The sequence below is a fragment of the Aythya fuligula genome, chromosome 1, assembly GCF_009819795.1.
Source record: "Aythya fuligula isolate bAytFul2 chromosome 1, bAytFul2.pri, whole genome shotgun sequence".
NCBI classification, from domain to species: domain Eukaryota; kingdom Metazoa; phylum Chordata; class Aves; order Anseriformes; family Anatidae; genus Aythya; species Aythya fuligula.
The window spans coordinates 9,294,006-9,308,605 of record NC_045559.1 but is presented as its reverse complement, the minus strand read 5'-3'; the positions used below and the strand labels follow the sequence as shown (position 1 = coordinate 9,308,605).

Sequence of the window (14,600 nt, the reverse complement as noted above, 5' to 3'; positions counted from 1 at the left end):
CAAACAATTCAGTGTTTCTTAACAGTCAGGCAGATGCTCTGTCTTCTGTTCATTCTCACCAAGAATGGTTCTGCCAGTATTTGGAACAAATGCAAATTCCAAGGAGACAATAATGCAGAGTAATTTATTACACATTTGACTTTCAGCAAATTCCTGCAGCCATAGCATTGCATCCTGCAGCAAAGCATTGTTATGTTGACAAGAATGCCAAAATAAAAGTCCAAATTAAATTAGATCACAGATATACTGACTTCATATTTTACAAGAAAATCAGTAAATTTTGGACCTGGAGAAACTTTCCCTTCTGACACTCAGTCTGGGTCATCTTTTTCAGTTTTTGTTTTGGATCTCAGCTCAAGGACCATATAATGTGCGAAAATATTTTCCATGGTTTTCTCTTTTAGATTACTAGATTTCTTAGGGTACTTACAGTTCCTGGCCGTGGGTATGGCACTCGCCCTTGGTAGGGAACCCACTGATAGTTTGGGCCATCTCGGTGTGCATAGGGACCAAGAAATACCCTCCTCACATCTGTCATGCTGTACATACATACTGCTGACCCCTTGAAGATATTACTGAAAATAAGGGGAGAAGAAGTCAAATCAGGTTCTTTAAATTATCAGTCGGTTTAATCAGGTGGGTGAGCTATGGGAATAACAGCTTGTTGCTTTCTAATTTATTACATGTGTTGATTATCAAAACTCTGACATGTTCTCGGAACAATCCTAACTCACCTCTTGTGAAAGTTCAGTATAACTGATATGATCTCTCAGACATTGTGCTAAGCAAACGGCTACTATTCCACTATTAAAAACATATTGTCCCCACAAGTCCAAAGCACTGGTCTGAGTAAACTTCACCAGGGCTTGTTGAAGATTGTTGAGTTCTTTCCTACTCTTTACATTTTTCTATTTTAATTTACTTTTTAGCAGTCTCTTTTGTAATTTTGTTGACCTACAGACAACAGTTTGGGTAGCACACATGCAAACTTCCGTGTTGCTTCTTACCTTGAAATTTCTTAACAGGAGACAACAGCAAGCACTTATAATTCTTCCTTTTCTATGCCTGGTTATCACTAGCAACATTTTGTCTGTCTACAGACGGAATCTTTCATCCTTTATAGATAAATGTGGCAATGCTCTGTGTACCTAGTATTGCAAACCTTCCTCAGGCCAAAGCTACAAGTATAATTTTGTTTCTGATGAAAACACCATAAAACCAAAACATTCAAGTCACAGTTACATGTGATTCAATAACAGAACTTTTGAAAGATTTTTAAAACTTTCAGATTTCAGCAACCTTTTTAAGTAATACTTCATTGAGTAGCAAAGTTCTAATATTGTGGATTTTCTGTTACCCTTCCCAAAAACAAACAATACTGGTGCTTATGTTACTTTTCCAGGTCTGTGTAGAAAGGACTACAAATTCTTATCTCCACTATTAAAATGCAATTCAACAGCAAGAACAACATGAGAAACCAATAATCTTTGTGATTACTTGCTTCAGAGTGATGATATACATTGCCCGAAAGAAAAGAAACCTAATTAATTACTTCTTTCTGCTGCTGACTTCTCAGTTCAAAGGTTAAGAAAAATTTGTGTTTCTTAAAAACATTTTTAACTAAGAGACCTCTTTAAAACAAGCAACCACCCAAGCTTCCATGTAAGTAAAATGATACATTCTGTACCTGGAAGTTGTAAACACTCCATAGACTATTGGATTTTTAGGGTCTTTTGAGTTCATTAGGAACACATCCTCTGTAACAATAACAAGAGACAGAAGAAGAAAATAAGTAACATTCTGTATGGATAATACCAGAAAATGCTGTTATATTCAAAGCCACTCTGTCACTTACGTAGTTCATCAAAGTGTGTGTCAATGCCATTGGGTCCTGGCACAGAACAAATCAGACGTGCTTTGAGGAAAGTCGTCCATTTGTTAACAAGACTCCTGTGTCCACCAAAGTCATTCTAATAATAGAAGTATTTTGCATTAATACCTAGTAACAGTCTTTGAAGGATCAACAGAGTGCAGAGAAAATATGTTAAATAATCACAGGGTGTTACTTATAGAAAACAGAAAAAATAATTCAACTTCTACATATAAAAACATAATTATGATGCCAGACATCAATTCTGAATTAATTTTATTTTACACAGGATCACCACATAGTTCACAGTATCACTTTATAGTTCACAACATTTAGAGAATAATAATAACAATAAACTCCCTATATATATTATATATATAAAGCTGAAAAAAAGACAGACAAGCAGAATATTTTACCCCAGAGCTCCCAGGCTGACATGGCTTGCTAAGGCCTACAGGGTTCATTATTTTTAGCTGTGTAGCAACAAAGTGGATATACTAATTGCATGTGAACAAAGTAGATGGAAATGCCAACACAGTTGCATTGATGCATAATGTCTGAGTAGAGTTACACCAAGGAACTCATACTTACAAAGTAACTGGTTTTCAAGCAGCCATTTCTGGATTTGAGGGATAAACTAAAATTATCAAAGAATCACAGAATTGTCTAGGTTGGAAGAGACCTCAAGATCATCGAGTCCAACCTCTGACCTAACACTAACAAGTCCTCCACTAAACCATATCACTATTACGTGTATGGATTAACATAGAATTTTAATGTAAACATCCTACATGCCAAAGTTACAACATTTATGAATATAATTTAATTTGTAGGGTTTTTTTAAGTCTGTCAGAAAATATTTGGACATTTATCAGTGTGGGTGGATGATTCAATCTGCAATCATTAACAGTCTTCTGGATAGTTGCCCATTTCTACAGCTAAATTAAACAGTTATTTTGTTGAATCTTCCTTTGCCTCTGTTTTAAGGATTTTCACTAATGTGGAAATGGAAAAGTATTAACATTCTTTAAAAATAAATTTTTCAAATGTTTTTGGCCTACCTGGAAGTATCACATTTCCTGTAAAAGGTTTCTTCTGCAGAAACATTCTAAGCATCAGAAGATGCCTAAGATTTTTTAAACATAAAGTCATAGTTAAGCTTCCCCAAATGGAAAGGAAATAAATATTATATCTTTGCCTGTATCCAATAACTATCACTCTGCTTCACTACAATGCCAGGGCTAACACTGAATAGTTTACAGGCATGAAAATGCAGTTTCCAAAATTGCCGGTGTCCTGCTAGTACATTCAATCTCACACAAAGAAGACATCATTTTACCTTACAGATCTGCCCTATTCTGGCATGAGTGGCTTTTCCAGTGTGCTCTCCATCAATTGCATTTTCACGGAAGAAGAAATAGATTTTGTCATCTTCTGGATTATCACTTTCTGGTATCAGGTGAGCACTAATGAATCTAGGATCTGAGAAGACAATATCATTGTATGTGTTACTATACCATGAATAAAATCACTTACCTTCCTTACGTCAAATAAATGTGACTTTGCTTCCCCAGAATCAATCTCTGCATCAAGTAAGAAGTATATCCAAATTAGGTATGTCATTACCTATAATGTGACATTTATATTCTTTTTATCTCTAATACATATAAACGTTTACTGTAGATATTTAATGGACTGACCTTAACCTTATCACTGGAGCAACTAAATATTCATGGAATCTCATAAATGAATGGAAATGGCTTCCTAATTCAATGTAGATATTATTGACATTTTTGTTTTTTTGTTTGGATGCTTTGACTTTTGATCAATAATATTTCTGTAAGTCTTTCATAAAATAAGATAAATAATGAGACAATCATAATAAAGAAGAATATATAAAGAAAGCATTTTATAACAAGAAAAGAGTGTCCTATTGTAAAAAAAAAAAAAAAAAAAAAAAAAAAAAAGTATCTACTAATCTACTCGAGTTCTTAAAATATTGTATTGTTATTTTTTAAAGATTTTTTTTTTAGAAAACTTTTTTTTTTCTTGACAATTAGATTGATGATGTTATTTGCTGACGAAGAATGAAAATGTTTAAGGTGCAAACACACTTATTAGCTATTAAAAAAAAAACACATGGCAGTAAGAAGTTTTGGGATAAAAGTTTGTAAAATCATAAATGTAAATTTATGTCAGTGGTGAATCTGTCTCATCACTATTTTACAGAGATACTTCAGCTGGTATCTTTCACTATATTTGGAAAAAGAAGGCATATCCAACAGATTTACCAATCTGTTTTATAGCCATTTTACATCCTGCTGGGATAATTAACTGTGAACTATATTTAACTGCTCAAAGAGTCCTGTTCCTATGTGAAATTATAAGCTATTTCAGTGTCATGTATTAACATCTTTTCAGTGTATGTTTATTGCCATATAGTCATGGAAATAATGAATTGTAATTTGTTTTGCCAGTTTGCACTAGCTGTCCTGTGAAACCCATTGCCTTATTAAGAACAACAGTGTTTGTAAGCAACCTTTTTGATATATTTATATATATGCATGTATATGCTTAAATGTGTCTATTACATGAACACACACTGCATTGTATTTTTATGCTTATGTTTTTATATATTATATAGAAATGGCCATACTGACTTACACCAAGGTTTACTTAGATCAATATACAGACTCCAGCATCAACCAAAAGAAATTATCTGGGACAAATTAAGAATATGGTAGGTCCAAATAATACTTTCAAAGGCCAAATAATACTTCCACTGAATAATTTCCCTGCCTCCAGCTATTTTCAGCATATCTGATTCCCTGCTTGGCTGCTTGTCTAATGTGTTTATTAACTCTTAAAAATTTTCCATCCAGGTATCTCTTCAGAATTAATTCACAGTGTCCTTTTTCAATTTGTCACTAAGTATATAATCTAATAAACTAAAAGCTAATTCTGATTTTGTGGTTTGAAGATGATTCTTACTTACTTCATTTTCCTACATTTGAAATTCCTGCAGTTGTGGGTGAATTGTGCTCTTATAGAGATGCTCTTATACAATGTTCTTTGTTGAATTACCGGTTCTTTTCTATTAAATCCTAACATTTAATGCAGACTCGACTGTTTCTAAGCAGAAAGCTAAAATTTAGTAGAACTTTATGTGCCATAACCCCAGAATCTCACTCTTGATTGGTAATGCTCAGTCCACAGTCCATCATTTTATATGTGAAGATAGGCCTATTTTCCTCGTGTCTTTCCCCATGTTGTTTCACTATATCATTCATCAGGAATAATTTAATTTGTCATTTGATTGCTTAGCTACCCAGTTGCATAAGATCCTTTTGTAATTCATCACAGTATTTCTTTGTCTCACTGTGTTGAATAATGTAGTATTGTATGAAAACTTTCTCATCTAGCTGCTCAACCCATTTTTCTTTTTTTTTTTTTTTTTTTTTTTTAGGAACATGTTGAACAACAAAGACCACAGAAAAGATCTCAGTGGAACTGTGTCTATTACCTATTCTCTATTAAAATAAATCTTTTTAGACAAACAAAAACATTAGAAATCTTTAAAGAGCTTAAGCTCTCCATCTCTAAAACAGGAACTCAAGCTAGCCTTAAAGTTACATTGACATGAGGCCCTAGATAAATAATATCTAGATCATATTATCACAAAGTTAATGTATGTTATTTTTATATGATCTATCACCAAATGGCAACCTGAGGAAGGATTCATCAGAGAAAACAGACACCCAGACACTGGTCTGGGCTACTTGATCTGAAGAACTGGTCTGAACACATAAGGTTGTTTATACAATCTTAAGGTCTTAATGAAAGGGGTAAAAAAAACATTCAACCAAAATCTAAATACATTCCCAAATGGCTGAATGATTTGTCTTCAGTACAATGGGTTTTGTAAATCACAAGATATCAAATTCTAACATAAATCACTATATTGTCAGACATCAAAATTCTAACTTTACACTGGCTTGTGATGAGCCCATGGGGAGACCCATTCAAGTCAGTAATATTGCTGATATAGTAAAGGTTATATAAACTTGCCCCAGGTTAGCATATTATTATTCTTTTCTTTCTGTCCCTTAATTTTGCAAGTGAACCTAGAACAGTACAAAAGCCTAGTATTTGAGCAGAACTGATAAAAGAATTACACAAAATAGTTGGAGATTAAAAATATGTATTTCAGATAACTAGCAGAGTGGTAGCAGATGAGAGGGGCCTGAATAAGTCGAATATAACTAAGGCCATAGCTAGAGCACGTGAATATGCTTTTTACATATTTCTTAGCAGTGCTCATCTGGGAAGAATTCAGAATTACAATTAGTGATTAGTAATCCTAATTACATCCCCCAAAATAGAATGCTCATACAGCCTTGTATTAGAACATATCTGTTGTACATCATGGAACAGCTTCTGCTGATTAACACTTGTGTTTCTTACTGAGCAAACCTCAGTTTATTTTGCCACCTGGTTAAATCAATATGTTTTAGTCAATAAAAGAGTGGTCCTTCATGTTATACATCCCTCGTTGCTGTTACTTTTTTCCCCCTCTTCCATCCATATAACATTTTGTGTGTCTATGTAATGAAACAAATGAAGGAAAAAAAAAAAAAAAGGCTATACGTGTTCTGTTGCATATAGACACAATTAATTTCTGTTCAGAAAGAATATAATGATCATACAAGCAATTTTATATTATGGTTGTGTGCGCATGTTCAGAGAGAAGAAGAGAAATGTGTTTGATAATTCAGTAGGCTATACAGCCTATAAAGTGTGGGATGGTATAAACTAGTCATCTGTAGTGTGTTCTTTATTGTTTCATTAACTGAGGTGCTATTTGATCTGAAGTTTGATGCACGCTGGCATAATGCTCTGGATTTTCAGACTGTGCTTACAACTAACTGTTTAGGGCCATGATGAATCAATCAGCCAGATGGCCAGCAGTCATGCAACATAGCACTCTCCATGGACTGTGTAGCATGTTTGTATTGCTCTATGAGGAAGGGAAGGGAGATATTGTCCACAGATGAGGGTCTTGTCCTTGACTCTCCTAATTGCTCACCCATGCAGCAGAAGAAAGAATGTTATCCATGAATGTGTATGTTCAAGTATTGAGACTGCTTGGCCTTACCCTGCAAAATTAAACAGGTTCAGTATCGAGGCTCCCCATGGGAAGTTTAAAATAATTCAGTCAGGGTTGACCTATTTCACATATTTAACACAGCCACATAAGAAGTGCTGGAATGAACTTCAAGCAAGTTTTATTGAACGGAAAGTGAAACTTTGATCCAAAACCACTGGTGACAATTGTAAATGCTGGTGCACTGCAGGTGTTGTGGATAGATAAGATGACTTCAAATTTCTGTATGTGAATTATAGGGTATTCTGAGACCCTAGAACTGTCTTCAATCAGTGAAGCACTCAGAAAAGCCACTGCAATAATTCAACACGTTCTAGCTTAAAATGATTCTTCTATTGGCTAGACATCCAGAAAGCATGTTTTCTGAAACTGGATTTAAGAAATAATTTGACAGCAAATAATTTGCAATGATTCATTGCTTTAAAACAACACATAACCATACAATGTGGAAGAGTCCTTTAAAAAATAGCATACATCAAACAAACATGTTTGAAACATGTTTAAGCATGATCAAAGGAGAAACAAAGCCACAGAATAAACATGAGCAAAATAAAATTATAGCTAAAAACACTTCTCTGATCTTGCAGCCAATGTGAACAAGCTAAAAATAAAAACTTAGATTTTGATTTAAAGCAATCAGCATCAAGAAGCAAATTATTAAAGCACACACCTTTTTCAGTCTCCTTTTTCCAATTGTCCTGACTGCGAGGCTATTTCTCAGCTCCTACATGACACCTTTCTAGCGCCACTTTTTCTGTGTCCTTTTGCAATTACCACTTTTGCAGACATTTCATTGGCAGCAGCCCATTAAACTGTCCTTCATGAGAAATCTGGCTCTTTATGAAAACGACACCTTGGTCCAGCTGCCTCTATGATTTATATGCCATTGTTTGCTTAGTTAAGTAATGGAAACATGTTTTGCTTGTCTCAGCACTTTGACTTCAGAAAAAGCCAAGAAAAATCGATGTGCATTTATTCTTTTACAAACGTTACTCTTTAGTGGCAAGAACCATGCATGCACACACACAGTCAAAAATAGCAAGAAACAATAAAAAACAGAAATTGGATTTCTAACAGAATTCTATTATTTAAATTAAGATATATAAACTTGAAGCACAAAAATTACTTTTAGCTGTCAAAATTGAACTAGCTGATGGAACAGAAGCTAGGGTCATCTCTTGATCATTCGACAGGAGCAAAAGGGCAATCCTCTCAGGAAATGTTTTGTAAAGAGTTTGAACTGGATGCCCCTATTATTATATAGTAGTAGTCAAAATGACTAATTTACTAGTTCACAGCAAGAAACAAGGGAAATTTTATGCACAGTAAAACTAAAATTGCTATAATGTAATGAAAATTACTGGAGGGTGACTAAGGTCCTGAGGAGAAGAACAGAACTAGGGAATTTGAAATTAAAAATTTAGCAAAAACAGACATAGACAGCTATGCGGTACTTCATAAATATGTACAGTGCCTCTCCTCTGAGACCCAGGAAAGTCAGAGAAGCAAGTACTGTCCTCAGAAAATCTGATCTTGAGTAGCAAGCTCCACTACTCACAGAGAGGAGGACTTATAGCATTGGTCATAAATATGCTTAGCAGAGCCATTTGGTAAGGTCACCAGAGGACAAAGCTTTTAATATATGTTGATGAGAAAACTAAGTTGTTTTGCAGTTTTAGTCACTCAACTGTAGTTTACAAAACACCAAAGCTTTTAATAGTCTTATTCTAAAGTCTTCTCATTTTAATTCTTCCACTTTCATGTATCTTTTGCAAGAAATGACTTGGGCAAACACAACAGAGGTCTCATAGAGTCACTGTTTAGAATGAAGCTCTTCAACAACACTACTGGCATCAGATTGGCACGCAGACCAACCATGGCTGAGATCTTAGCAGCTATCACAATGTAAGAAGGACTGTGGTGATTCATTGATGTTGCAATGGAAATTCTCAACAGAAAGAGTTTTAAAGTTTGCCTACATTTACAAAGTGATACTTTTGTCTTTCAGTCAAGCCAGATTGATTCTGAGCAACCATGATTTTCTTATACTGTTAGCTATGATAGTTTCTGACGTCGTCCTTCTTAGAAATCATATCCTTCTTCTTTATATATATATATATATGTATATATAGAGAGAGACTAGTGGAACTAATTTTGCTGACATAGATTATCAAATGGGCTAATAAATGAAAAGTTTAGCTAAGGTTTCTTGCAATTTTAATTGCCTTAATAGTCTTTATTATTATTATTATTATTGTTATTATTGTTATTATTGATTCATAACCCTTTGCAGAATTGAAAGAGAAATCTCCTTTTCACAGTTTGACTGTTCTGTTTCAGTGGAAATCCGTGTGAATTTTATTCTGACAGAAAAAGATTACGTATTGTTACAGATAAAAGGTATTAAAGGTATTAAATAAAAGGTATTAAAATAATATTAACATATAATTCTTCCATCATTTCAATGCATGAACTCTTCAGAATAGCAAATAAAAAGATACACGACGCTTTTATTCATGTAAATCCCTCCACATCTTGGCGATACAGTTTTCTACACGGCACCGGGAATCTAGTCCTTGAGGCTTCTCTGTGCTTTGGCTGCGAGTGTCACAGCCGCTATGGTGTCAAGTGACTTCAAGGAGAGCATAACTTTAATTTACGGTATTTAGCACCTCTAAGTTGTGTAAACGAGCCCCTGAGTACCAGCCAAGGCTTTTATCTCCAGGCACTGCCACTACCCTGATACCCCTTCTGCTACAGAGACATAATTCAGTATGGATATTTCTTGTGAGGAACACTAGTTTACACCAGGAAGGAGAAAGAAGAAAATGTTGATCTCTGATGCAATTATCAGTTTCTGAAATCTTTATTCTAAAAAGACAACAACATTTTTTTTTTTTTCCCCTGGAATGGCTAATTATATGGTGAAGAAAAGGGAATGCAAAAGTTCAGTAAAATTATAGCTTAATTCTCAACATAAATTAGATTTCTCACAAAACAATGTTTATGATCTACCCACCGTGCTTAATTTAAGAGGTGATTATTATCTCTTTACAGAACAGCAACCAAAATTAACACCTCTTTCCCATTGCTGACTATGTTTTGAGGTGTTGTATATCTATCAACACGGTTAATTTTAAACTGACATAGCTGTCCCTTAAAGAAAATAATTGGGCAGCTGAGAAAACGACTGTCCTTCACAGATCAGAAAGGAAGGCCAGCAGCATTTTATCTCCATGTAGGAATACTTTTATCTTGCTTTTCTGTATTTCCTAACCTCTCTGCAGAAAGAGCTGCTGAGAGTTCCAGCTAAGAGCCTGTTTCTTTCCTGTCGATCGTTTATCTGAAGTTTCTTGACGTTGATGCTTGGAAATTAAAACAGTGGAAAGCTTGTGCCTTAACTGTGTTACCTCCATCTTCAGAGCTCTGGCTTAGTGACAAAAACTAAAGACTGCAGTCTTTGTGTTAAAAAGTGCTATATTACAGGAGAAAGTGGAGCATGGAAACAATGAAGGCAGAAGGTGCCTCTGATTCCCACACAGTTTTGGCAATCAGAGCCATGTTATGGGCCTGTCTCTTGTAAACTCTGAGGAGGACCTCTGCAGATGGAGCACAAGTCCTTGGAGATTCCCAAGCAGTTTATCTTAAATGACCCAAAACTCAAATCTGCTCCTCTCCACTCATGTGATTTTCCCAGGTCTTCCTGTATACTGGGAGATACGTGATTAAGTCTTGATGAAATTAAGTCTTGATCTCATAGCTTGGAAATTAGAGGTTACAAGAAAGTGTCCCAAAGGCAGAAAGAACATGCTTCAGCAGCACCTTCAGCCCAGCTGCTGGCACAGCATACTGCAGGAGACAAGTCCCTGGTGTGATGTGAGGAATGGCTGGGGATTAACAAGGTGAACATATTTCACTGACGGGAAAATGGGACAGCCATCAGCAGCACAATTGGCAAAAGCTTGAACCCCCAACCTGAACAACACTTGCTTGACAAGTATGTCTTCAGCCTCCATATGTCTCCTGAGATTTAAACTCTTAAAATATCTCTGTCAGTTCCATGAAGTGCTCAACCTTGTCTCCATCAGGACCATTCATCCACACATGTATTACTTTTTTTTTTTTTATTATTATTATTTTTTTCCTGCCCCCATTGTGAATAAATATGGCCTTTGTGTCAGACATAATCTATTTTCAAAGTAGGACAAAACCAACCAAATTTTGTACTGCCAGGTTCAATTTGAAGTGTGTGGAAGGGGTCATGTAGCTGTAAAAGCAATCTCCTCCCAGACATCATGTCAAAAACTGTACAGGACTTTGCCATCAACTCCTTTTTCAGTGAGGGATGATCAGTCATCGGGAAATGATCCTCAGCCTCAGCCAGTTCCCAAGCAGAGATCCAGCAGAGCATGGTCATGTAGCCACTTCCTACCTTATCCAATCTCCTGCAATTTGATTTCTTTGTTAAATCCTTTAGATTAGGCCACAAAACTAAGGTCATTTTGTCAAAGTATGAAAAAGGTTTTGTTGTTATAATTAACTTTTACAGCTAGTATATAAAGTAACTTGACACAAAATCCATTAACATAAGATTAATGAAGGATGGCAGCAAAGATTAAAAGAAAGACTGGGTGAATGACTGTTTTTAAGTGATTTGTCAGTGTAGCACAGCAACATAAAATGCTGTAAAGTGTCTGCAAGCGGAAACAAAACCCCTCAGCACAAACTTAGGTATTCAACTTGATAACATCAGTTATGACAACCTCTTTCAGTACTCATGTGAGCAAAATAAGTGATTCCAAATTAATTTAGTGTCAGTCATTTTAAGGAATTAACAACATTAGTACCCAACTGAAATAATTTACTAATTTACTGATGATGTGAAACTTAGTTCTGCTCATGAAAAGAATTAAAAACAGAAGCAAATAAACCAGACAAAAAAATAGAAAATATTTCATAGCACAGGTGTGATGAAAACCTTGGAGTTGTTTGAGATAGCAAAGTTTTACCTCTTGCACAACTCTGTGAGAAATTTGTTCTCTTCAAACTCTATTTGATTGGTATGTACATTTATTTCGTAAAAACAACCCCTGTTTTTTATTGTTATTATTATTCATGTGTGCTACAAATTCTTCCTTCACTACCTTAAAAAAATAAATAAAATGTTGAAGCTGATACAATGTTACATCAAGAAATTTTTTCTTCTTAAAAATCACAGTAATTATACCAAATATTTCTGAAATGCAGTCTGAATATATATATATGTTTTAAATCATAATAAATAGATGTGAATTGTAATGTAAGGAATGGTTTCTACCAGCAGAAGTCTGGGAAACAGCAACAACTACAAAAAGTAAAGCTGAAAAATATGTCAAATATGGAGCAGAACTGAATAATAATAATAATGAAAACCCATCTGTACAGTTGGGGAAAAAGCTTATGTTGGGGAAAAAACTTATGACTCACTAATCCATGTAAAATATCTCATATGAATGTTTTGTACCTTTCCCTCCTATGAAGCTTTTTCTGTCTTTCGTGGAAGCTCCTTCAGAAAAATGGAAGAAAACAGAATGGTGAGATGGGTGACTGAATAGAGCTGTGCTCTCTGACTGACAGTGTTCACAGTGATATACTATCATAGAGATCAGGAAATATAAAATACAAGGAATAACTGTTTCTGTTTGTGTGTGTATTTGTGTGTGTGTGTGTGTGTCTGGTTTGGGAATTATCAGATCCAATAGTGACAGTTTTGTTTACTGGGCCTGCCACTGCAATATCAAGAAATCACTGGCCAAAAATCACTGCCAGTTCAATATCAAGGAATCACTTAAAGCATACTGGTAATTCTGAACAAGGCAGGCTATAGACCTCCTATTTTTTTCAGTCATATATGGTATATCTAATTTTTTTCTAAGGTGAAAACATGGCTTTCTTTATGTACATTTACATGTTTGTATTGAATACTATAAGTCATTGGTTTTAAAACTTGCTTGCATAGTTCCATGCTAGTTTTAGAGCTTGTCTATCAGATGTTTCTGTACATTTCTTCTATCTTATTGTACAAGTCACAGAAAGTACATTAGAAATCAAGATTCATGATTTTGACTGAAGGCAGTTCCCTTGGTTTCCTTCATTATGTATTGATAAAATGATATCATTATTTGTTTCTTTGTACTTCTGTACATCTTATGTCAGTGCATAAAATGAATAAAAGAGACATTTACTTGACTTCTGCAAAACTTTGTCTGCTGTTCAAATTCCCATTCTTTAAAAACTTAATATTTTCTATTGTATACACCACAAAACTTAAGATCTTATTCTCATGTCTTTATGCTTCCTTCCTGCTTGCAAGGAACTGACAATTAAAAAAAAAAAAAAAAAAAAAAAAAAGTTTAAACTGACAGTTTAAAAAAGAGTTTGAGAAGTCTGAATTGTATCTACAATTCTTCTATGCAAGAGCACTTCCCTCTGCACAAATGTTTTTTGTCCATAGAGGACCTAGTTTAATCCAGAAACATTCAGTGGAACATTTTTACTGTTTATCAGAGAATTTGTATTTTCTCAAATAGCAGTAAAAGAATCAATAAACACCAATTGTCAGATATACATGTATGACAATATTCACAGTTAATGTGTTAGCACTGGAGGTTTGCAAATATTTCATGTGTGGAATGAATGGACGAAATACATAATCCAGTCTTTAAAATAACTTTTCTTCTGTTTTCATTAATACTGACCTGAAAAAGAGCTTGGTCCCTGAAAGGTTGTCCAGTTTCTTCTTATACCAACTCATCTAATAAAATCTTCCTACAAAATGTGATGAACTTATCTGAACAGAAAACTTTGCAAACTTACCAACAGGAAAATAAATTTATACATTAAATATTATGTTAAGAATAATATTTTCTATAACCTATGAATATGATAAAAATACAGGGCAGCCTATCTTTTTAAAAGGCAAATCAGAAAGGGAATTATTTTTTCCTTCATTTACTTAGTATGCTTGTGGATGCCCTAAAGAGACCAGGAATATCAGATTCTGTTGGATGCCATACAGGAATTGTTGGTCCCCAAAATTTGGAATTTACATTTACTTTAAAAATGGTTAATTTTCTCTGAGAACACTACAGAACATCTCACCTCCTTAACATGTGAAACATTCTGTCTGTAGCCACCAGTGATATGGATCATGCAATTGAGAAAAAAAGAGCTCAGAAAGGTATATTAGCTTGCAGTTCAGTTTTGGTGGCTTACTCAGAAAGCTTTAGGATACTGAAATTTCCAGATAATTTTTGAGATTCTTAAAACCATTGTTATCATATTTCAATAGTGTAGTCTTTTATCTGTTCATTACCACATTGTATGAGGTATTCATTGCTTCTAAGTGAATACATTGCTTCTATTGGATACATGTGAATACATGTGAACCTTGATGGTTTTTAAACATTACCATAAAAGTTTTTTTCTTTTCTTTCCTTTTTTACTGTGTAGCATGTAAAACCACCTGTCTTACATGATTATTAGAAAATCAAATCTAACATTTATCCAACAAGGATACTTCAATAT

The 14,600-nt window shown here is 34.4% G+C and overlaps 1 protein-coding gene across 1 annotated transcript in view; it reads right to left on the bottom strand.

Annotated features, from left to right (window-relative positions):
• SEMA3A (semaphorin 3A) overlaps positions 1 to 14,600 on the bottom strand; it is a 170,986-nt gene that overhangs the window by 32,466 nt on the left and 123,920 nt on the right. The window contains 4 exon segments of the mRNA XM_032180723.1: positions 431 to 575; positions 1,688 to 1,757; positions 1,856 to 1,970; positions 3,210 to 3,352. Of these exon segments, the coding sequence (XP_032036614.1) occupies positions 431 to 575; positions 1,688 to 1,757; positions 1,856 to 1,970; positions 3,210 to 3,352 (473 nt within the window).